The sequence below is a fragment of the Glycine max genome, chromosome 4 (genome assembly GCF_000004515.6).
Source record: "Glycine max cultivar Williams 82 chromosome 4, Glycine_max_v4.0, whole genome shotgun sequence".
Classification (NCBI taxonomy): Eukaryota; Viridiplantae; Streptophyta; class Magnoliopsida; order Fabales; family Fabaceae; genus Glycine; species Glycine max.
This window is the reverse complement of record NC_016091.4, coordinates 50,007,597-50,031,012: the sequence shown is the minus strand read 5'-3', so window position 1 is coordinate 50,031,012 and position 23,416 is coordinate 50,007,597. Positions and strand designations below refer to the sequence as shown.

The 23,416-nt window shown below is 30.8% G+C and overlaps 2 protein-coding genes across 2 annotated transcripts; both read left to right on the top strand.

Moving 5' to 3' along the window:
* The first annotated feature begins 6,307 nt into the window (after positions 1-6,307).
* On the top strand, positions 6,308-8,170 carry LOC100777246 (uncharacterized serine-rich protein C215.13). The gene has a single exon (XM_003522518.5). It carries the CDS (start codon positions 6,793-6,795, stop codon positions 7,768-7,770), a length of 978 nt encoding a protein of 325 aa, XP_003522566.1. The 5' UTR covers positions 6,308-6,792; the 3' UTR covers positions 7,771-8,170.
* A 4,093-nt stretch (positions 8,171-12,263) lies between these two features.
* Positions 12,264-14,456, top strand: LOC100776707 (gibberellin 20 oxidase 2). Its single transcript, XM_003522517.5, has 3 exons — positions 12,264-12,742; positions 13,302-13,623; positions 14,116-14,456. The coding sequence occupies exons 1-3, from the start codon at positions 12,264-12,266 to the stop codon at positions 14,389-14,391; spliced, it is 1,077 nt and encodes a 358-aa protein (XP_003522565.1). The 3' UTR covers positions 14,392-14,456.
* The last annotated feature ends 8,960 nt before the right edge of the window (positions 14,457-23,416 follow it).

Below are 23,416 nucleotides of genomic sequence, written 5' to 3'. Positions count from 1 at the left end.
AAATTCTGCTAATTAAAAATAGTAAAGATGTTAATTTCTTCATTATTTCCTTAAAAACAATAATAAAGTAAAGAAATTACACCCATTTATTAGCTAAAATTAACTATCAAATTAGTTCATATTTCGCAATTATTATCTTGACTAAAGAAATTCTTATTCTTTAATTTGTATATCCAAAATAACTTTGGTTGTTATTAGAGCACTTATGTTCCCTTTAGTTAGATAGAAGAAAAAGTTTTAGTATGCAATCGAGGGAACAAATATATAAGAGATTTAAACAATGAATAATTTAACAAATTACATAAGTGAATTTGATATTATATTTTAATTTAAAATCTTAAAACTTAAATTTATAATTTTTATTTCTACTTCTATGATGATCAACTTTTTATTTATATTCAATGTAAGAATTTACCTCAAACTTTTGGATTACATGTTTAACATTTGAATTGAAAAAAAAATGAAAGAAAGAAAAATATAAATTTTTATTTTTAAAAATCAATTTTTTTCTTCATTTTCTCTCCAAGCAAAGAAAAAAAAAATACTTCCTTATATTTTTTTTCTTTTCTATTTTCTTTCCTCTCACCTTCTTTTTGTCCTAACAAACTTAGAGTGCCCGGCCAGAGCTTCTCTCCTTAACCCCATTCACATTATTCTTTCCTTTTTAAACAAACTATTATTTAACTAAAGTGGTTGCTTATTTAATTAACACCGTGGGAGTTGGCAATAGCGTAGGGGTTGTTCACTAGAATTGTGGGAGAGATGAGAGGGGTGGGGTTGTGTTGCCAAGGGGTTGCTGAGTATGACATAAACGTGGAACCTGATCAGCCAAATAATAAGGAGAAAATTATTGTTCCCGTTAGAACAGAGTCCTTAAATAAATCCAGGGATCATGCAACTGTGATTCCTGCAAAGAGAAAGTGTGTCAAGAAAATGGTGTGTAGCTGTTTTCTCCAATGCATCTGTGATAAGTGCTCCAAGACCAAGACCAAGACCAAAAAGGCTGTGTATGGTTCAGGTAATAACTAATTGGCTTTTTATGTTTCATTGATGTTATATGTCAGTGATTTTTGTTTTTTGTACGTTGTTACTTTACGATTGCCCAATTGAGATGTATATGTTCATGATTAATTGTGTCTAGCTTCTAATCCATTTACTGGGTGGTACTAATGTATTGATTTTTATTTCATTTGTTTTGCAGCCAATTATGGAAACTAATCAAAGGGTACTCTCTTTGCAACTGGCAAATGAAATAAGCACAGCTTCCTAGTGTTCTTTCTGCTTTACAGATATGATGGTGGGGAGGGAAATTGTTGTAATATTCCTGCTTGATGCTTGATGCTTGAATAAGGAATAACAGAGTGTTGTAATTTATTACTAGAGTTCAGCTATTTATAGTACCAAAAAACATTAATATATGTACACTTTTTTAGTTACTTGAAAAAAATTTATATTCGGTACTAATTTCAATAGACAAATATCAGGTACCAAGATTGTGGAGTTGATTTTCATCAATTTTTCTAGTTTTATTTTTTTAATTATATTCTCCAATAAAAGTTAAGGAAGTATGTTTCGTATCGTATAGTTTTTTGACAACAAATTTTCTGACAAACAACAATATTTCTTTTTATTTAAAAGTTAAAAGAAAGAAGGATAAATGACTATTATGGTGATTGATGGTGTAAATTGGTGATAATTTAATTCAAGAAAAAAATGAAAATTTTAATTTAGTCCATCAATATATAAAAAGTAAGATAATTATGTTCTACCATTTAGTTTTTATAAAGCTATTTTAACATTTAAGGAGTAACTTAAAACTAAGTTGTAAAATTTACAAATTAATTTATCATTAGATTATATGATATGATGTATTTGTTATACTTTTTATATATTTAAAAATATAATTAAATAGGAATTTTTGTTCTTTAAAAAACTAAATTATCTTATATATTTAAGGATCAAAATGATAATTTATCCATAAACACAAATAAACTTGTGAGTTGTGAGTTTTATGAAAATCTCACAATTGTTCAAATTTTCATACCGACCAATCTATATTGGTTTTAATTATTACAAATATAAATGACATACAGTCTATATGTCAATCCTTTTATATATATATATATATATTCTCCATTTACTTCTAGCTCTATTAGTTATTTTATTTTTACTTTTCTCTACACTAGCTATCAATAATTAGTCACTATACCTCTTTATTCCTTTATATATAAAGTCCGAACATTATAATTTTATTTGTTAGAAAATAATGACTTCTGTGTTGATAATTAATTGAACATTCAATAAAAATGTGAATGATACACTTTTTAGTATAATAACTTTTTAACAGATTTTACATTTTCATAATTTGTTTAAATTCATGAAATTATGAGTAAAATACTTATCATAAAAACTAAAATTTATAATCATTTTGTAAATTTTGATAAATTCAAACCGATAACAATAAATATGTATTAAAGAACTAACGGGTGTAACTTGTTGAATAATACGCATAAGCTATTGAAAACTATTATTACTTCTTATGGATAAAAGATATATTAAAAATATGATATTAATATTTTTCCAAAATAGATCCAACGTACAAGCAAACTAGTGTAATGCACTGGTATTTCCTTAACCTTTGACTGCACTAAATTAAAAATTACTAGGGACTGACTCCTAATTCATGGATTGTCCACAAAATGCATGCAATTTGTAGTGCCGCAAGGAGACCAACCAAAACCCACAAGGCCACATAATCTGGCCGGTAGAATTGCATATAAATGTTATTGAAGCACCTAAATAGTAAAGGATGGTCTAGAGTTAGTTCGCATGATAAGAATGTATATATATAGGAATATTTTCATAGAAAAAGTCTCTAGTTTAAATCTGGTAGAAAAATAATCTTTGAAAAAAGATGGGTTGATACAACATACAAGCCTTCACGGAACTATCTTAAAAAAGGAAACCCTGTAGATATACATTCCAAAGAAAAAGGGACATAATTTTCTTTTGGGGGTGAAAAAGGAAGCATAACTTGTGATCGTTGATGACATGATAAAATAAAATATTAAAAACAATGCTTTTACATTTCTTCCTTCTTTTTTCCTGGGAATCGAGTCCTCTTTGTGGTGGAATTCCTGACATGGTTTGGATTCCATAAACTCCATTTTCATGTGGCTCAGAGATGATATGACGAGAAAGATCAAAGTTTTGAAGCTAGTGTTGATTTGATTCTATTATGTTTTGATGCCGAAGCCAATCATGTAAAAAACTAGAATTTATAAGGAGGAACGGAAGAAGTCTTTTCACTCTTTTGTGCTGTCATAGTTCATAGCACATTCATGCTAGCTGCACCTCCGGCATCTGCATAATGATGCAACATATTTTATTTATCATTTTTAAAACGCGATAATGACTCAAATTTTTTAAAGATTGAACCTTAAATAAAATATTATTTTAGATCCGTCGTTCTTTGTAAATTATAAGCTTTCAAAACTAACTTTGTAGACATACATAAACCAAATCCATTAAGAGTATCCATTCTTCCTTAATTAATTTGGTGAGAAATTTTACATAATTTAGATATTATTTAATTTCTTAATTAGCTAACAATGAAAAATTAGATAATTATGCTATTTTGAAAATGGTATGTATTGATATATGTTGTTTCAAAAAGACATTTTTAAAAGCCATAATACCTTAATGAGTCATCACAATAATCATTAACATGTGCACACACTTATTTGAGACCAAGAGTTGAAAGACACATGTTGAACGATTGACAAGTACACCAAATTATCCTAAGCAATAAAGTAAAATGTTCGAGTCTCGAGTCTACAAAGACTTTGTTGGTATTTAGATGGATGAATTCTCAATTTTTAAGTGATTAATCAATTAAAGATTTAAGAGATGAAATATTAAAGATAAATTGACATAAAATTAAACTAATTATCTAAAATAGGCAGGAGCAAAGAAAAACAAACACTTTGGAATTGTAATACAAAAGTTGATTCAGAATGCGAATATGTTGGGGCTTAACTTACCAAATTACTCTCAATGTAATGTTAATTATTTTTCTTTACTTAATATTATTTCAATTATCACATACATTTAATCAATTACTCTAATCATGATCCCTCAAGTGAAAGAGTCTAATTTATCTGACTTCTCTCCTAATCCCTTAAGAGAATAAACTAGTTAAATTGTATTATAAACAGAGATGCATGAGATAGGTAAATAATATCATTATATCCCTAGATATGAATCATTTAGATTTCATTTCCCAGTTTTGAAGAGAATAACATTTCTCACTGCCTAAACCCTTAAAATATACCATGAATATGGGTGATCAGACCATAATCAATGGAATTAAGCACAAAAAAGAGACTAGTAATTAAAATAACATTAAATAGATAGTAGAAAAGAAATTACATCACGAGCATTTGGTTGTTTGACTCCAAACATTGGAGAATTTAGTCTTTTATTGTCATGAGAAGGTTTACAATTGCAAGGGATTGATAGGGAGAGAAGAAGAATGAGAAGAATGAAGATGGAGGGAAGGAATGACCCATAAAGGTTGGTTTCCCTTGTTTGGGAAACTCTAATTTTGTGGGTATTCATTATAGAGCTTTGTGTCTTAGTGTATATTTTTCCTTTGTTTCCTCTTCTTTTTATAGGTGAAGTCAGCTTAAAATTTACGCAACCTCACGCTAAGTGAGACCACTGCGCTTAGCGAGTGAGTTCGCGCTTAGCGCGCGACTCATGCTAAGCACACCTTCATGTGGTATTTGGCTTCTGCATGTGACTTCTATGCATTGAGCGAGTACTGCATGCTGAGCAAGTATTGCGCGTTGAGCGAGAGTCTTCAGATCTTCAACTTCTCTTCCAAGCTTTCTTCTATGTTTTTGCAACAAATACACCATAAAAATAGTATAAATTAACTAGTTTAGACACCTACTAGACAAAAACATAGATGATACTAAAATTCTAAATTATTCACACAGAAAGGAGCAATAAAAGAGGGGGAAATCTAACAATTTTTGTATGATTTAATCATAAATATACGTATGCAACACAATTATTAATACACTAAAGACCTGAAGTTAAGAGGCTAAAAATGTATATTGTCGATGAACAACACAATGTGAGGAGCCACCATCAAAAGCTTTGCTTTGCAAGGTATGTTTTCTAAGTGTCTCTTAAAAAATCCAAGTTTGATTTACACACTACAATAGATGAAGTTAGTGATAAACTTACCTTGAAACACATTATTACGTGGAGGGAAACATACAATATTACATATAATATTGATGAAAAATATAATATTATATAATGAATATGGGTGAAAATTAAGATTTTAAAGACCAACAAACCGTGGAGGGTGTAAGATAAGAGTTTAAATGGATAAAGTTGGTAGTAAAAATGTAAAAAGGAGAAAGGGGTGCACTTAGCAAAAACGGAAGTGTATATAGAAGGTGCCAAATACAATTGTAAAGCAAGCTAGCTAGAAAGGATGCCGAAACGGATTCAAGAAAATCACCAAATCAGGGCCATGCCAACACAACAGAATCACTGCAAAATGGGGACTCCAAATCTACTACTGTTGCAGTAAGCACTGCCACTTGGATGAAGGGGCCTTAAACCCGTTGTGCTTACAAAAAGGGGAAAAGTGTTAAAGCGGGTTGTGAATGACATCTTGAGTTCTTCCTCCGCAGACTCTACCTCACAATAAGTTATTTATCACAAGTTACAAGTGGGTATCTATATGGTATGTTTGTGTACACATGTGTATCCTTGTTTACGGTTTCACTACATATATAAGTTGATGTGTTAATTATTGCCTCGACTCGTGCTTGTCTGGCGGAGCTGGTTGTGTAACAAAAGGCAAATTGAAAGCTATGTAAGTGATCAGATTAAGATTTATTTTTCTTGATTTTTTGGTTCATTAGAGAGAAAAAATTCTGATTAATTTAAAATTTAATAAAGAGATAAATAAAGTCAGATTAATTATTTCTGTCATTAATCAAATTCAAATTGAACAATTTAATGTTAACTTTAATTTTACACACATTAATTCCTTATATCCAACAGTTAGTTGTTATTGCGGGATATGATGTCTTATCCTTTACGGTTGTCAATTATGCATTATCGTATCTGATGTAATCTTTTTCTGTATAATTTATAAACGATCAACTTAGAAGGATAGAATGGAACCTTTGTTTTCTTCATTATTACCCGACGATAGAATGGAACCTTTGTTTTCTTTCCCTTTCTTTTTTGAGTGGGTGTCAAATTTCAATTGGGTCGGCAACATTTTTGCTAGTGAAAATTAAAAATAACTATTTCTTTAAATTTAAACATATGAAAAAATAATCATTCCTTGTTTGGTTTGAGTTCTAAGATAAAGTACGTAGTTGGTGATTGACCCAAAACGTTGTGGCATTGCACACGAAGACTTAGACCCTACCATTACTTCCTACTTCCTACTTGGTATTCCTAATCAAGGTCAAAAGCAAGGAGTGATGATAGTATCCACTATGAACTATCCACCACTACCATGTTGGTATATATTATATAACCGTTACCCAACGGAACCCGTCCCCGGTACCCAAATTCAAATAACACCACCTCTGAAAAAGCAAAAGAGCAACACCACAAAAAGCAAAAGACATTCCCTGACTTTCCCTTCCTTTTTTCAAATGCAACTAATTTCATTTATCAAACATAAACCACTCACTCCCCTTCTTCCATTCCACTTCAATATCCTCTCGTTTCTAATTTCTCAACCAAATAATGGGTTGCTGCGTTAGCAAATGCAGGCCCGAATACAAACCCTCCCCAGAACAAGAACATCACTTCAAATTCAACCATGTTCAAGACAAGCTTCCAATCTCTCAAGCTCCACCACTTCCACCAACCCTTTACTCCTCAACAAAAATCTCACCCTCCCCACCTTCTCCAACCTCTTCTACTTCCTCAATCTCATCCTTCACATGCACCACTTCCAACACCATCTCCTCAGCCTCTTCCCTTTCCACCGCTTCCTCTTCCTTGAGCTCCAAGGACAGGTCCTTCTCCAACGAGTTCCTCTGGTCGTGCTACAAGGACAACCCTCACATCATCACTCGCATCAACTCACTCAGGGATTCCACCTCTCTCTCCTTCATGCCACCTACTAAACCTAATAGAAAGGTTGTAAACATAAACCCTTCACCACCCAAACCCAACTTAGCAACACTGAAGCAGTCTCCACCACAAAATACTGTTGGGTCGTTTTCCATGCCACAGAAAAGGGTGCGATCAAATTCGCCAACGAACCTAACACGACAGAAGAGTTTCCGAAAGGATACGGAGAGGTCCGTTACTATTAACTATGCTTCCAACATGCAGAGTAGGACGCTAATTAGGTCACCCTCTCCCAGCAGAAGATTCAACGGAGACAAATGTGGAAGTGCTAATTTGGGTATAACGATCAACAGTTCCAAGGTTAGTAGTGTTAGTGGAGTTCATTCGAATTCTCACCATCATTCTGTTTTGCCTTCTACGAGGAAAGAGAGTGTTAAAGCGGTGAGTCCCAATAATAATAATTGTTCACGAAGAGTACTTCATTCTGGTTTGAGAAACACTCATGAGACTCGCACTTTAGGGGTTGGTCCTAAAGTTGATGAAACCGTGGTTAAGGATGTGGTGTCTGACCATGACAAGGACTTAACTCTGATGGAGGATATTGACAACCCTCTTATATCCTTGGATTGTTTTATCTTTTTGTAGAGAACGGTGTGTCCTACATATTCATATATTTTGGTGTCCATAGAAAGTTCGAAACCAATTTCTTTCTGCTTCTTTTTGTTTGTTTTATTTTTACTTTTTTTATGCTTGTTGAATATTAGTACAATTTATTCTTAACTCCACTAGAAGTTTGTAAGGTTGATGAAATTATTGTTTCAACCTTTTAGATGTAGGATTAAAAACACTATTGTGTGTTTTCCTTTGGCTGGTTTGAATTTGTTATGTTTGAGCATAATGAGAGAAGTCTTGTATAATGTGAGACCGTAATTAAGATCTGATTTACATTAATTTCATTATAGTCTAACAATATGATGATGGTCTTGTTTAAATTATAACTAGTAAAAAATTCTTAACTTTTTTTTAATAGACAAATATTAATTTGTTAAATTTTTAATTTTATTACTAGAGAGGATGAAATCTTTCATTTTTTTTTCTTCTTTTCTTCTTTCTTAACCATTTAATCCAACTTATATATCCTTGTATTCATATATTAATGCATGGACAATGCCTTAAAAAAGTACGAAAGAGTAGGCGACCTTGATTTCCCACACTACAAGCCGAACAGCTTCAATGTAAAGTAGTATTGGTACTAACAAACACCACTACAAGAAATAAAGTAGTAGGGGACACATGGATATATACTAAATTCTATTCAAATCACAAATATCGCCATTTATGTTTAACTTGATGTGATATGGCTTAATTGGGCATATTTTGTGCTCATATTAAGTTTAGCTTTGTAATGAAATTTTAGCTAAAATAAAACAGGGAGCTCATTCAAATTTATATAAAAAAATAATTATAACTCAAGTTTTTCTTTTAAATTAATCTTGATAAGTTTTCTAGTGTTCAGTCAATCTAAAGGGAAAAGATCGATCACATACCCTGTGATTTTCAAGACAGCGAGTTCAACCTTCAATGGTGGATGAACAAGACCTTTAAATAGTAGTCTTCTGCACAAACTCCCCAGCGAGCGAGAGACATACTGAGGTACTCAAGTTAGTAACAACCAAAGTCAAGAGATAATGAATAGAATATTGCATACATAGGGAGGCTTAGCTTAGAATTTTTAGAACCTTTTTTGTCTGTACCCTAAATAACTGACGAGGATAAGTCATTAAGTCTAATTGGGTTGTGGAATATTCTAATACATATAGTATAACTTATTAAAGTAAGTTTTTTTTTTTTTATCAATTTACTTCACATAGTTTTGTTTGAATATTTTTTTTTATAAATACTTATAAGAAAAGAAAATAAGTATATAAAATACATTGAAATTTTTAATAAGTTAGTTAACTTATGCATCTTAGCTTTTAACTTATGTGAGAAGCTCAACTCATATTTTTGTATTTTTTTTTCTGCTATAAGTATTTATGGACATTGAAAAGGTGTTTGATTAAGTTTTTTTTTGTGATAGCGTTTAATAAGTTATTCAACTAAATACTCGCCTACTTCTCAAATTGCTCAGTATATTACTCAAATATACATGCATCTTATATGTCTTTGAGTCTAATATAAAGAATTAACGAAGAATTATTAATTCAAAAAATCATTAATAAATAATTTTATGCATAGCTAATTAAAGAGAGAAGTGAGATAGATATATTTAATGATAGATGGTGACTACCCCTATATTTAATTAATTCCACTGTAGTGAAGCTGAGTTCAAACATTCTCATTGTATATCCCATAACTTTTCAGTAGAGAAGTAGAAAAAAACATATATTTTAACTCGATCCAAGTGTTTTTATTTTTTCGTTCGACAATTCAATCCAAGTTAAACTAGCTACATGTAGTAATGCAACTAATCACTGTAGATCTAATATGTTAGCCCAGCTCTTAGAATACGAATCGGTGTTTGTATTTTTTGATCTAGTTATTAAGCATCAAGGCCCAACTATTAGAGTTAGATAGGGCCACTGAGTGGCATATAATCAGTTTATATTTGGTAATTGGATCTTCACCTAAAGTTGTTTTGCTTTGCTCTTCAACTTTGCTTCCTCATGCGAGATGAGTGGAAAGAACAGATTGAGGAATAAAAGGAGAGGACACAAAAAAAAAAAAAAGAAATTTAGTATATAAATGTGATAAATGGCATGATATATAAAAGAAATTGAAATAGAAAGAGAGAAGTGATGAGAAAATAAAGTGAGTGTGTTAAAATTAAAATTCTCTTGCTTTTCATTTTCATGTTGTCTCTTCCAAAGTTGCCGTCTCCAATAATAAAAAAACATTACAACATGACACGAGTATACGCATGCTTTCCAAATTCCAACACGGATCGGATTTTGACTACACGTAATTGGATTTAAAAGGGCAATTTGAGGAGTAGTCAAAATCCGATTTCAAATTTTAGTTTTAGATACCATAAATAATTGTGACTGGCCAGAAATAAAATGTCATGTACTAACACGTCGGAACGTACCAAAAGACAATTTAAGAGTTTTTTTTTTTTTTTTTTTATAAAATAAACATATATATGATCTTTTTCTAAGATTAGTTTCTTCGGTTTTCAATAAATTTATCTTAATTAAAATAAAAATATTTTCTCCTTGGTTTTTTTCTTCTTCTTAGTTCTTACAACGATTCATAATATTTACGTAACTATTTAATTTTCAAATGTTATGCACTTCTGCGTATCGTAATAAAATATGTATTACATTGTTTAAGTTGTATGAACGCAGATTCTTTTTAAATAAAACCTTTTCTTCCCAAAAACCTCTAATTTTCTAATTTATTCACTTTCTCTAATAACTATTTTGTTAATTTTATTTATTCCTTGTCTTTCCATTACAAATAATTATCTATTTTTTGTTATTGTATTTTTTTATGTGATTACTTTTATGCTTCGCTCATAAAAAGCCTTGCTATTATTTTATCGTTACAAGCATCTTTAATATCGTTTTAATTTGATTTGTAGATGAAAATCGATATCTTGTTTGTTGCCAGATCCTTGAAAGTTGAAACATTATACCTTTAATTTGGGTAGAAACGCTAAGAGTAATACTGTAATGCTATTAAGTAGGCATGGGGTGATTGGATGGAGGCGTGCTTATTTAGATTCTACATAAAATACTAAAATCTTGTTATCTTAATAATATTATTTAGTAACAGAAGCGTCAAAAAAAGGAAAGAAAAAAACCATTTGACTTTTAAATAGCCGTTTTGATATATTTTAATATTTAAAATATTTTTTGAATAAAAATAAATTATTAAAGAAACACTTAATTAAATTATTTACCCTCACATATCGTAATTTTAAAATTATTTTACCAGTATCAAATAATAATTCTAATACCTAATAAATAATGATAAATCGTGTCTATGAAATAATGTTCTCATTACACTACTTTGTTTGAGAGATATAAGTGAAAGAAAGATTTTAATATAATTCGTATCTTGTTTTCCTAATTTGGGGTGATATATACAAAATAATGAAAAACATGACACGCAAGATTGCAAGTCTGCATCCATGTTTTCTTTTTCGCCCCACCTCCCGAACTCTCCCAACGCCAAACGTGGTGGACAGGGAAAAATATATATATTTTGAACATAAAAATAAAATGTTATTCTGTTCATTATAAAATATAATTTGTGTAAAAAAATATTAAGTAGTAGTCAATGCCGCTACCATGACCGTGAAATCAATTTAACAGCAACACTTACGAAATATATCTTGCTCAATGTTTATATTTTTTTTGGGGTTATTGAAAGAGTTTAAATCGTGTTTTCTCAATAGTAACGTAAAAATATATATAATATAGAAGAATATTAATTAGCCTAGAAAGTAGAAAACCAATTAACTAGAAAGTAGAAAATCGTAGGAAAAATAATGTGATGATGTAAATCATGAACCCTAACGAGGACTTTGAATAAAGCCGCTCAAGAGTGATATATGCCATGCTCCGCACCCAACGTTACGAGAATGAGAGACTTGACATTGGTGATAGTCAAAGCAGGATGGAATTTGGGTTGATCGACCATGGAAAATTGCAGCATAAAGAGAATAAAAAAGGGTGGAAAAGAGGTGGTTGTTAAGGATTTTAAAATCAAAACTATTCTGATATCATAAAAGAGTTTGAATCGTGCTTTCTCATCATTAACGTGAGAATATATACAATTTATAAGAGCATTAATTAACCTAGAAAGTAGAAAACTAATTAATTAAGAATATGGATAGAATATACATAAGATTAATTACGTAATCAAAATAGGAGATATACACAAATATAGAATATATATATATCATATATTCTAACAGTTATTTTTAAAAAATGTTTTCGACTGATTTTTCTATCTCCCCAACTCTATAAATACATGCCATATGCATTGCCCAATATAACGTGCCCTGTCTTTTCCTTGTCTAATATTTAAGCTCAGTACTTGATCAATAGGTTTTGTACGTGTTAGTTAGCTAGCTAGAGTTCCTTAATTCCTTCCTTAATTGACTGAAACAACACAATTAACGTGAGACGATGGATTCAGGTGGTCTCTTGCGGTGTGAACTAGAGGTTCTGCCCCACGTGCCAACCAATTTCATTTGGCCAAAGGAGTACTTGGTGGATGCACAACACGAGCTCCAAGCACCAGTGGTGGACCTTTATGGCTTTCTCAGAGGGGAAAACGAGGCTACAAAACATGCTGCTAAGCTCATAAGTGAAGCTTGCTTGAAACATGGCTTCTTCCAAGTGATCAACCACGGGGTTGATCCACACCTCATTCGTCAAGCACATGATCAAATGGACACTTTCTTCAAGCTCCCAATTCATAGGAAATTGAGTGTTCATAAGACACCCGGTTCCATGTGGGGCTACTCTGGTGCACATGCTCATCGCTTCTCCTCCCAATTGCCATGGAAGGAAACCCTCTCTTTCCCATACCATGACAACACCTTAGAGCCTGTTGTAACAAACTACTTCAAATCCACCATAGGAGAAGACTTTGAACAAACCGGGTAAGACTAGTAATGGACCAATACCTTGATTTAATTTTTATAACATCCTTTTTGAGAAATAATATTTGGACACTCCAAAAGTGTAAATACAAAATTAACGAGAAATTGTTACATGAAATTATTAAATGATTCATAATATCATGTATTTATGTTTTTAATTACTCTTTACATGACTTATAATTGATATTTTAAATTTACAAAAAAAAAGTTAATAAAACTAAATTATGTGTTAAATAGATATCGATGTGAACCACAACGGTTCTAAACGGTATAATATATATCTTTTTCTTATTAATACTTATCATTTAGTTTTCTCTTATCATGTCATTTTTTTTTTTTTATCGTATTTCGTCTTTTCTTTCTCGTGTATCTTTCTCTCCTCGATTGTCAACTAGCTTGGATGGGTATAATATCATGCATCAATTTTAAAAGTAATCTTTTATATATATATTTTATTATTTATTTGAATTTTGGCTTGCTCTTTCTATGACATTGAAAGACAAATCGTGATGATCTCTAACCATATACAAGAATATTCCCCATGTTGTGGATTTCCCAGAGAGACATTCCAGAAATACTGTGGAGCTATGAAGCAATTGGGAATGAAACTGATAGAGCTATTGGCAATGAGCTTAGGCGTGGATCGGTTGCATTATAGGGACTTGTTTGAAGAAGGGTGCTCTATCATGAGATGCAACAATTACCCATCTTGCCAACAACCGAGCCTCACACTCGGGACAGGACCACACTGTGATCCAACGTCGTTAACCATACTTCACCAAGATCATGTTGGAGGCCTTCATGTATTTGCAGACAACAAATGGCAGACGGTTCCTCCTCGTCTGGATGCATTTGTAGTGAACATTGGAGACACCTTCACGGTAGGTCCTATATGTATATGCATTTCATTATATTATCTTGAGTAACAGAAGATATAAGACTGATTAGACGGCGAAGAAAGAAAAAGAAAAGAATAGTGATAGGATTTTATCTCTCTTACTAATAAAAATTAATTATAAATATTTATCGATAAAAAAATTATTATTTTGAGTCATGATTTTTTCACACGTTTTTTTTAACATCAGCTCACTTTATATCTGTATTTATCCTTTTTTTTTATCATATGCTATGTCATCACTCTATAATGATTCATTTACTTAGAGAACAAATGTCAAAATAGATTGAATCCATAGGTCAACCCATTTAAATGGTTGGATTGTATTGATCGCTTATAATGTATGTATTGATAATATATTAAGAGAGTAGAGATGGGTTGATGCAACACAGTGGATATATATAATTTGGATCTTGTATGTATGTGTGTGAGGTTAAATATTAGACAAGAGGAATCATGGAATTGTTGTGTCTTGTAGGCATTATCGAATGGGAGATACAAAAGTTGCCTCCATAGGGCAGTGGTGAACAAGTACAAGGAGAGGAAGTCCTTGGCGTTCTTTCTATGCCCAAAAGAAGACAAGTTGGTGAGAGCCCCAAATGATATTGTGAGCATGGATGGCACCAAACACTATCCCGATTTTACATGGTCACATTTGCTTCACTTCACGCAAAACCACTATAGAGCAGACCAAGCTACACTACCAAACTTCACCAAGTGGTTGTTATCCTCCAAAACCACACACACTAGCTAGCCAGCTTTTATGCAAACCAACTAATAAATTTGGTTGTTCTATTTTTTTTTTATATGTATTATTTAACCAACTGAATTATAACTCTTTGATGTTGTTCTACTACTTCAAAACCTTTACTTTTTATGTCACTTTACATGCATATCTATTGGCCTTTATCTTTCATGTTTCTTAACCCACATATTCGCTGGATTGAAACTAGTCACGTAGTATAAACTTAACATTATATATATATATATATATATATATATATATATATATATATATATATATATATATATATATATATATATATACGTACGTAGGTTAATATTATTCAATAATTAAAATATTATTTAAATTATTATTTATTAGTTATATCAATTCATTGGTTAATGTATCATATCCCCTCTCCTCCTTTTCTCGAGAAATAAGAAGTCCTAATTACCTTTACATAAAATCTAATGCTGAAAGGAGAAGAAAAAAAGAAAAAAAATCACAAGTTCAAATTCTTTCTCTAATAAAACTTAATAATAATAATAATAATAATAATTAACATTTATCAATAAAAAAACAAATTTTACATCAAGTTAATAATATGTTTTTCTGTTTAGTTTGGACATATATAGTTATTAACGTACACTCACTCTCTGGATTAAGGATAGTATCTCTCTGAATAATTTTTTCTAATCTCCCTATTATCTAAACAATCATTATGAATGATCTAGTATGAATTTAGATACGTGTTCTTGATTTATCTCGGTCACGTAATGATGATTTAAATGTTATAATTCGTATTTACAAGTAGTTTAGTTATTCTAAAATTGCCTTAAATTCATTACCTACAACATCCACAAAGCATCCCCTTATACCACAATTTAATTTATTTGAAGGATAGGGCTCAAAATTAATGTGCTAGTTTTAGAAGCCACAGATTTCAAGCCCGCTCAAGATTGATTAGAGGGTTTTTTTTTGGGTATATGCACACTCTTTCTTCATGTATTTTCCAATATACACTTGCTTTTAGTTTTATTTCCAGTTTTAGTTTTATTTCCAGTCTACACTTGTTTTCTAATTGTAGTTGGAAGTCGGCCGACTTCCTTAAGTTGCCATTTTTTTAAAATTAAATTTTTTATAAAATATAAATATTATATTATATAAAATTTTGTTTAATTAATTTTAAAATAACTTTTTTTATTTAATTAAATTTTATAATTTTTTAATAAGAAAAAGATATTATTAAATATAATTATTTTTCTTTTATTATTTAATTAACTTAACATATTTTTAGGTGAATATTTTTTTAAATCTAAATGTTGTAATATAGTTATTATTAATATAATTATATTTATAAATATAATTATTTTGTTTATGTTATTAGATTTAATTAAAAATGATAAGACTTTTTGTTTAACAATGTATTTATAGAAGAACATTATACTGTATTATTAATAAAATACTTATAGAATCACACTTGACTAAGGAAAAACTTAAGATAAAGTAATATTAGAACAATTGTTTCTGTTATGACCATGTTGCAATAAGATCTGTCACAATAATAATCCACCAACCAACTAACATGGCTCAACCTCTAATCTTGATCATGAGGATTTATCAGATGAATACGAGATTTATTGGATAAAAAATCATGATAGTGGTACTGACTCCTCTTTCGGGCTCGAAGGAAGTAATATGTCTCCATCTCATGAAACAATATTCAAATGGGATTAGTAAGCTACTGATCATTCATGCTTTAATTATTTCTGCTTTGAGCTTTTCATGTAGTGTCTTATGTTCGTGTTCAGTTATCACTTTACGTATTGAAATAATTTTTTTCTTTAAATTTAAATTAGCAATTTTCAGTTTATCCACTTACTACGGTAGGTGACATGGTAACATAACTGTCAGAATTCACAACACTTTGCAATTTACATTACACCGTGTCTGAAAATTAAATGTCTCACCGGCAAAACTGATATGAAATTGACAACTCATAATCTCTTTTTTCACTCTGAAAATCATCATGGACGTCTAACGACTTAATTACAAGGAACAAATTACTGCTCCAAATTGACAACACTCTGCAATTTGCACACATCTCTAAAAATTAAATGTCTCACCAACAAAACTGACATGAAATTGACAACTTATAATCTCTTTTTCACTCTGAAAATCATCATGGACGTCTGCTGCATTAATTACATAAGAAAAATCACAGTCCAAATTGACAACACTCTGCAATTTGCATTGGTCTATAGAAAATTAAATGTCTCTTAAGCAAAAGTGACATGAGATGAATAACTCATAATATCTTTTTTCACCCTGAAAATCATCATGAACGTCTCCTGTATTAGTTACTTGACAAAATCATTGTTCAAATTGACAACACTCTACAATTTGCATCAGTCTCTACAAAAAATTAAATGTCTCACTAACATAACTGACATGAAATTGATAACTCATAATCTCTTTTTTTTACTCTGAAATTATAATGAACATCTACTACATCAGTTACTACAGACAAAGAAACATTGGATTCCAATACACATCAACATGACAAAATATTCATACAACTATAAATAACACAAAACTCACTTAATACAAATGCATAATTTCACACATCATACCTTCATAAACCAAATTCAATCTTATTACTATGTTATTTTAGGGATAAACAAGCAGCCAGACCATTGCTAACTCCATATTAACCGTCATTTTTTCAAATGGATCAATCACACACAATCAAACTGGTGTTTATTTTTAAAGTCCCACTCCAACACCAATGCGAGTTCTTAATGACTGTTTTTTTGATACACTCAAGCGTAGAATGCACAACACCTTTCAACTAACCAACAATCAATTAGTGGATTCTACTATCGACAACCATTCATAGGTGTAGGTCAGCAATATTTTTTTCAATCTCTACCATTAAAAAATGATGATGTTTACACAATGTTAATGTGCAATGAGCAATGCTCGTTGTTGGCCCTATAGAATTATTATGTACCATCATTAGAACATCAGATGCTACACTCAACCTGCTTCAATCAACTATCACTCCTATTCATGATGCAATTATGTATTACAACGGGAAGTGAAACATACCACGTCAATGTGAATTTTTGGATTACTCCTTTACTAAAACAAATCCAATAAGATTTGATATTCCTTTGGGATGTAGCATAGACAAACTCAAACATTTAATTAAGCAAGTTGCACCTATAGGGGTTCCTCATGGAATTCACGAATCAAAATTGGTTAGACGATTGTTCTTTTCGACAATCAGGTCATGCTAAGTATTCAAAAAATTTATTGAATATGAAATAACAGAATTGAAAAATGATAAAGACGCGCTAAAGGTGTTAACACAATCCAACTATTGGAAACGATTTTGTACAACAGAAATTTTGACTATTTTTAACAAACAAGTGATCCAAATAGAAGAAGACACGTATCCTGTACAACATATTTCAGATCATCATTAGTTTTGTCATATTTGCGTTATAATTGTATTTTTTTTAATATGTTTCATTATTCTCAACTATCATCTCAGTTATTATACTTTGAAATTTTATGTCTATTGTATAAGATAGATGTATCAATTATTTTTTCATTGTGTTTTTTAATTTGTTTTAATACTACTAACTAATTTTTTTATTTTTAAATCCCATGAACATAACAAAAAAAGTATCAACAACACATAAATTTAACTATAAAATTACATACAATGTAACTAAAAACTTGTATTCTAATTTTATTCAATTTTTTTTATTTTCTTTATCTATATATTTTTCTTTAAAAAAATTAAAAACAAAATTATAAAATTTAATTAAATAAATAAGTAATTTTGACATTAATTAAACAAAATTTTTATATAATATAATATTTATATTTTATAAAATTTTAAATTAAAAAAATAATTACTTACTAAAATCGGGATGATCAAACTTGACTTCCAACTACCATTAGAAAACAAGCATAAATAAGAAATAAAATTAAAAACTAATGTATATTAAGAAATATATGAAGAGAGAGTGTGCATATATGAAAAAAATCTTGATTTGAGTCATACATGGAGTATATTCGATAGTCGGTCACCATTTACCAATGCGTGAAAATTATTATATTCCATTATAGTACGCCAAAATGTGTCTGTCTTCATGCATTCTGAGAGACTGAAAAACCACTGCAAGCAGACACTTTGCTGCCAATCTCAAACCCTATCCACCTTTTCCGTACTTTAACCTTTTATGGATTGAGGAAGGGCCGAAAGAATAACGGGACGGGAATAGGACATAGGAGCAAGGCTGAATGGCTGATTGATTGAAAGATCAATGCATTTACGTACTAAAATAGTAAAATGACATATTCTGCTAGGGAAATTGTTGACGTAAAGTCACTCCAGATTTTTTTTTCTATATCTAGCTAGCAAATCAAACAATAATTAAGTTACATGTAATTGTCCGTTCAGTAAGAAGAGAAGAACAAAGAATGAAAGGAAATAGAACATGTTAATAAAAATAGGTGAGGAGTACATAATAAAAATAAAAATGTTCGTTTTTAAAAGAATAAGAGAAAAGATAAATATGCGAGTAAAAATAGATGAAAAGTAAAGTAAAAATGAGAAGAGAGTCCCATTTTTTTTTCAAATTTTTTCACTTTATTTCAGTGACACCAAATAACTATAACATTATTTTTATCACACCTATTTGCACTATCCGTTTTATTTCTAGCCAACCAAACTCAACGTAAACTATGCAATATTAATATCATGTAATATTTTGATCAACAAACACAAATTCTCACACATTTTCTCTTTTATTATACTTTTTCTCTAATCTTTTCACTAAAATTTATTTTAATCCTTATTTTTTAAAATATTCATTTTACTTCGTTATCTCTCAAATCATTATTTTCATTTTGAAACGGTGATCTTTTTATTTTGTGACAAGATTTTTAACCTTTTTTGAATAGTTAAATATGTGAAATTTGTTATATGAAATTCTCTACCAAAAAATTATGAAACCCAACTAATAACAAAAAAGACCCCAACACATGTTGAAAAACACGTGAAAGGTAAGTCTTATGAACAATTATAAAACTAATAAATTAATATAGATTCTTTTCAAGTTACTTGTGGAACTGACTTTTATACACACAATTTTTTTTTTTATCATATTTGTAGTCTTTTTCGGTTTGAACAGTACTTGTGACCTATAATTTTCATGTTGGTAAATTTAATGAGATAATTTTCTTGTTTTAAATCAGTAAAAAAAATAAGGTTCAAAATTATTTATCATTTTTTTATATTAAAAAACCACTATTTTGAAAGTGCAACATTATTTACCCAATTTTGAAAAATAATAAAGAACCAAAATAAGTATTGAGATAGAGAATCAAAACTAATTCTAGTAAGAAGATAAGAAACCAAAAATATATTTTAATTTTTTAAAACTTTTTTCTTTCTATCTTTATCATTTTTTTATTACATTTATTACTTTTTTTTTATATATTTTCTTCATATCCCTTTCTTTTTTCCGTATACCCTATTTTGGGATGGACCTTTATTGGCACTCTATTTTTATTGCTTTATTTTTAAGCTCGACATAGAAGGACAAAGGGTTATTATAAATATAGACCTATTTTATCTTTCATTTCATTTTCACCATATTTTTTTAAAAAAATATCTCTTTTTTTCATATCATTTATTATATCTATTACTTTTTTTCTTGTTTTTATCTTTGTTTTAATTTCTCTTCACCTAAAATAGGGTATACATTTAGATATTTTCAAGGACAAACTATAAATCTCTCAGCAAAAGTTTACAATGCATGTGTGACTACGAATTCAAAGCAAGGCCGGAGGTTTGGATAGCTTAAGTTTTAATCTTATTACTGTGTACACAAAAATTCTTTCTCGAATTCAGTCTTTGTCTTTGGAGGATGATATTTCATTCTCAATTCAAGGATTCCATACACCTTAAAATAATTATCTTTGTTTTTCTCTGCAATTTTCACCTGTTTTTATTTATTTATCAGTAAATGGAAATTGAGGAATCAAAAAGCCAAAATATGCAAATATAAACACCAATGACATGATCCATGAGGGGTCATATATATGCATACCCATTGAACGACCGTGCTAGAGGAGGATGAGAACACGACTAATAAGGCCAAACACCACTATGGTTTGGATTAATTTGGAAGGGGCTGTACGTAGGGGACCCCCTCCTCTGAAGCCCCCCCCTTCCTTTTTAACATGAAAATGCATGGAAAACAATCATACTTTCCCTGGACCACATTCCATATACAGTAGTTATTATGTACAATAATTGTAAAGAAAAGATAAAAGTGATATCACCAATTGGGAACATACTGCCTTTTTTCTATATGGCCCATACATAGGTTGTACAAGATTCAACATACTGCCTTTTCTCTATATGGCCCATAGGTTGTACAAGCGTCAAAGATCATTGTTACAGTTTTACATATGCCTCCATCATGTCTACCTTTTTCAAGAAAATGATATGCAACATGACTATGAAACATAATGGTTCTGGTTCGTTAAAATATTTCAATTAATTTTAATTTTTTTTATTAATTGAAAAACTTATTTGACTATTTAATAAATAAGTTTTTTTTTAGTAGTTTTTAACATTTTTTAAAATGCTACTTGAAATATTTTTTTTTTAAATGTTAACTTCTAATTTTTTATATTTTTTTTTCATTTTTATCCTCAATATATTGATCTAATTTCATAGTTACTTTTTTAAAATAAAGGTTTAAATATATTTTTGGTCCCTAATATATATCTGTTTTTTTGTTTGGTCCCTAATAAATTTTTCCTTTGAATCAGATCCTTAATATTTTAAAAATTTTGTCGGAATTCATTAACTATTTATGTGATTATTAACTGGACACGTTAAGATGCGACGTGTGATGTCATGTGCTTACATGGAAAAAGTTTTTTTTTTTTAATTTTTAAAAAAGTAATGCGAAGTCATTTGAATTTAGGTTAAAAGAAAAAAAAACTAATTAACTGACGCGATTCATCTTTTTTCTATGCCACATGCGATTCCACTGTGCTTCTTCTTCTTCTTCTTCTCTCTCTCTCCCTTTCCCAATGCCCTCTCTCCACCTTCTCCCCAGCACAACCACTACCCCCAACTCTGCATTCCTCCCCCACCCCCATTCTCCCCTCCTCCCCTACGTGGGTGGGCTTTTGAGCATTGTGGTTAAGGATTTGAGGATTCAAGGAAGGCCCACACTGATGAGTCAAGGAGGGTAGCTCGTAGGATTTTGGGTATGGGTGGAGTCGTGAAGGTGGTTGCGATGCGGGGTAGTGGTTTTGATGATGTTTTGTTTGGATTTGGTGATGAGTGATGGTTTTGGGCGTGGATTTGGTAGATCTGGTAATTAAAAAAAAAATCCAAGTTCCACATTGACTAGAGATAGTGTCAAGATAGAGCATATAAGGTGAGGGCAACTCTCGCTCTATAAGCTAACTTTTAGGATTGAGTTAGGCCCAAATTTCTTCTTGGTATCAGAGCCTATCCCAGATCCATTCAAAAGGACCACGCACCAAGTCCACCAAAGAGTGCTGGGCGTGAGGGGGTGAATTAGAAAAAAAAAAAACCCAAGTCCCACATTGATCAGAGATAGTATCAAGATAGAGCATATAAGATGAGGGCAACCCTCTCTCTATGAGCTAGCTTTTAGGGTTGAGTTAGACCCAGATTTCTTCTTGATATCAGAGCCTATCTTACATCCATTCAAAAGGACCACACACAAAGCCCAAAGAGTGTTGGGCGTGAGGGGGTGAATTAGAAAAAAAAAAACCCAAGTCTCACATTGACTAGAGATAATGTCAAGATAGAACATATAAAATGAGGGCAACCCTCACTCTATGAGCTAGCTTTTAGGGTTGAGTTAGGCCCAAATTTCTTCTCTAGTGATGATGGTGTGGTATGATGTAGGGAGGTCACGTGGCGGCCCGCGTCATCGTGGTGATGGGGTTGGAAGAGAGATGACGACACAATAAACATTAAGGGAGGAGATGATTGTTGGTGGGTGTCAATTCTGAAAACTGTTGCTCAACGTTAGCAATGACGCATTGCGCTACTCCGAATTGGACTCCACCGGAGGACCATGGCGTGGAAACTGAATTGAGTTATTTTGGGAAGTCCCAAGTATTTTTTAACCTAGATCCAAATGACTTCGTTTTTTTTTTTTATATAATTCTACGTGTAATTCCACTTAGGTAACGGGTACATGTGACACGACACGTGACCGGTTAGTAGACACATTGACAGATAACGATTTTGGACTAACGACAGGGACTTCGGAAAATTTTTACAAATATTCAGGACTCAATTTAAAGGAAAAATTTATTAGGGATCAAATGTAAAAAGTTGATATATATTAGGAATCAAAAATATATTTAAGTCTTAAATAAATCATAATTTTATTATTTTTTTATATTTTATATTTTTCAACTATTTTAATCTCAACAATTAATTATACCAAATATTTATAATTTAATAAACTAACTTTTTATAACTAGTATTTAAGCTCATTTTGCAGAACATATAAATGGTTTTTTCTCTGGTCATGCGATCGTGGCTGTGTTTTGTGAGTTGAACCACCTAATTAATTAAAGTGAAATTTATGTTCATTTGTTGTAGACTTGAAGTAATTAACGAATTTTCCAAGCTGCTCTTCAGAACCAGCAAAACCCACACCTTTAATAAATGCGACAAAAATCATAACATTCCGCCACTGAGTTAGAAGAATTAATGTAGATAGTATAGTTTTGGTGAGTTTTGGTGAATGGCTTGGCAAGGAGCAGATACGTTCGCAGGCAAGGTGGGTCAGATGCAATGGTGAGGAGCCGTGATTTTTTGTTCTTTATGATAAGTAGGAGGAATCAAAATGGTTTATATGGGGGTAAGATTATGTTCGGTTATGATTTTGTTTGAGCAAATCAACCACATATTTTACATGGATAGAATGGTGCTAAAGATTCATGAAATTGAGGCAAAAGACAAATC

Excerpts from the sequence above, each read along its gene's own strand:
- LOC100777246 (XM_003522518.5), top strand. The coding sequence starts at position 6,793 with ATGGGTTGCTGCGTTAGCAAATGCAGGCCCGAATACAAACCCTCCCCA.
- LOC100776707 (XM_003522517.5), top strand. The coding sequence starts at position 12,264 with ATGGATTCAGGTGGTCTCTTGCGGTGTGAACTAGAGGTTCTGCCCCAC. Across the intron at positions 12,743-13,301 it reads GAAGACTTTGAACAAACCGG|AGAGACATTCCAGAAATACT; the intron begins GTAAGACTAGTA and ends TGGATTTCCCAG. Across the intron at positions 13,624-14,115 it reads ACATTGGAGACACCTTCACG|GCATTATCGAATGGGAGATA; the intron begins GTAGGTCCTATA and ends TGTGTCTTGTAG.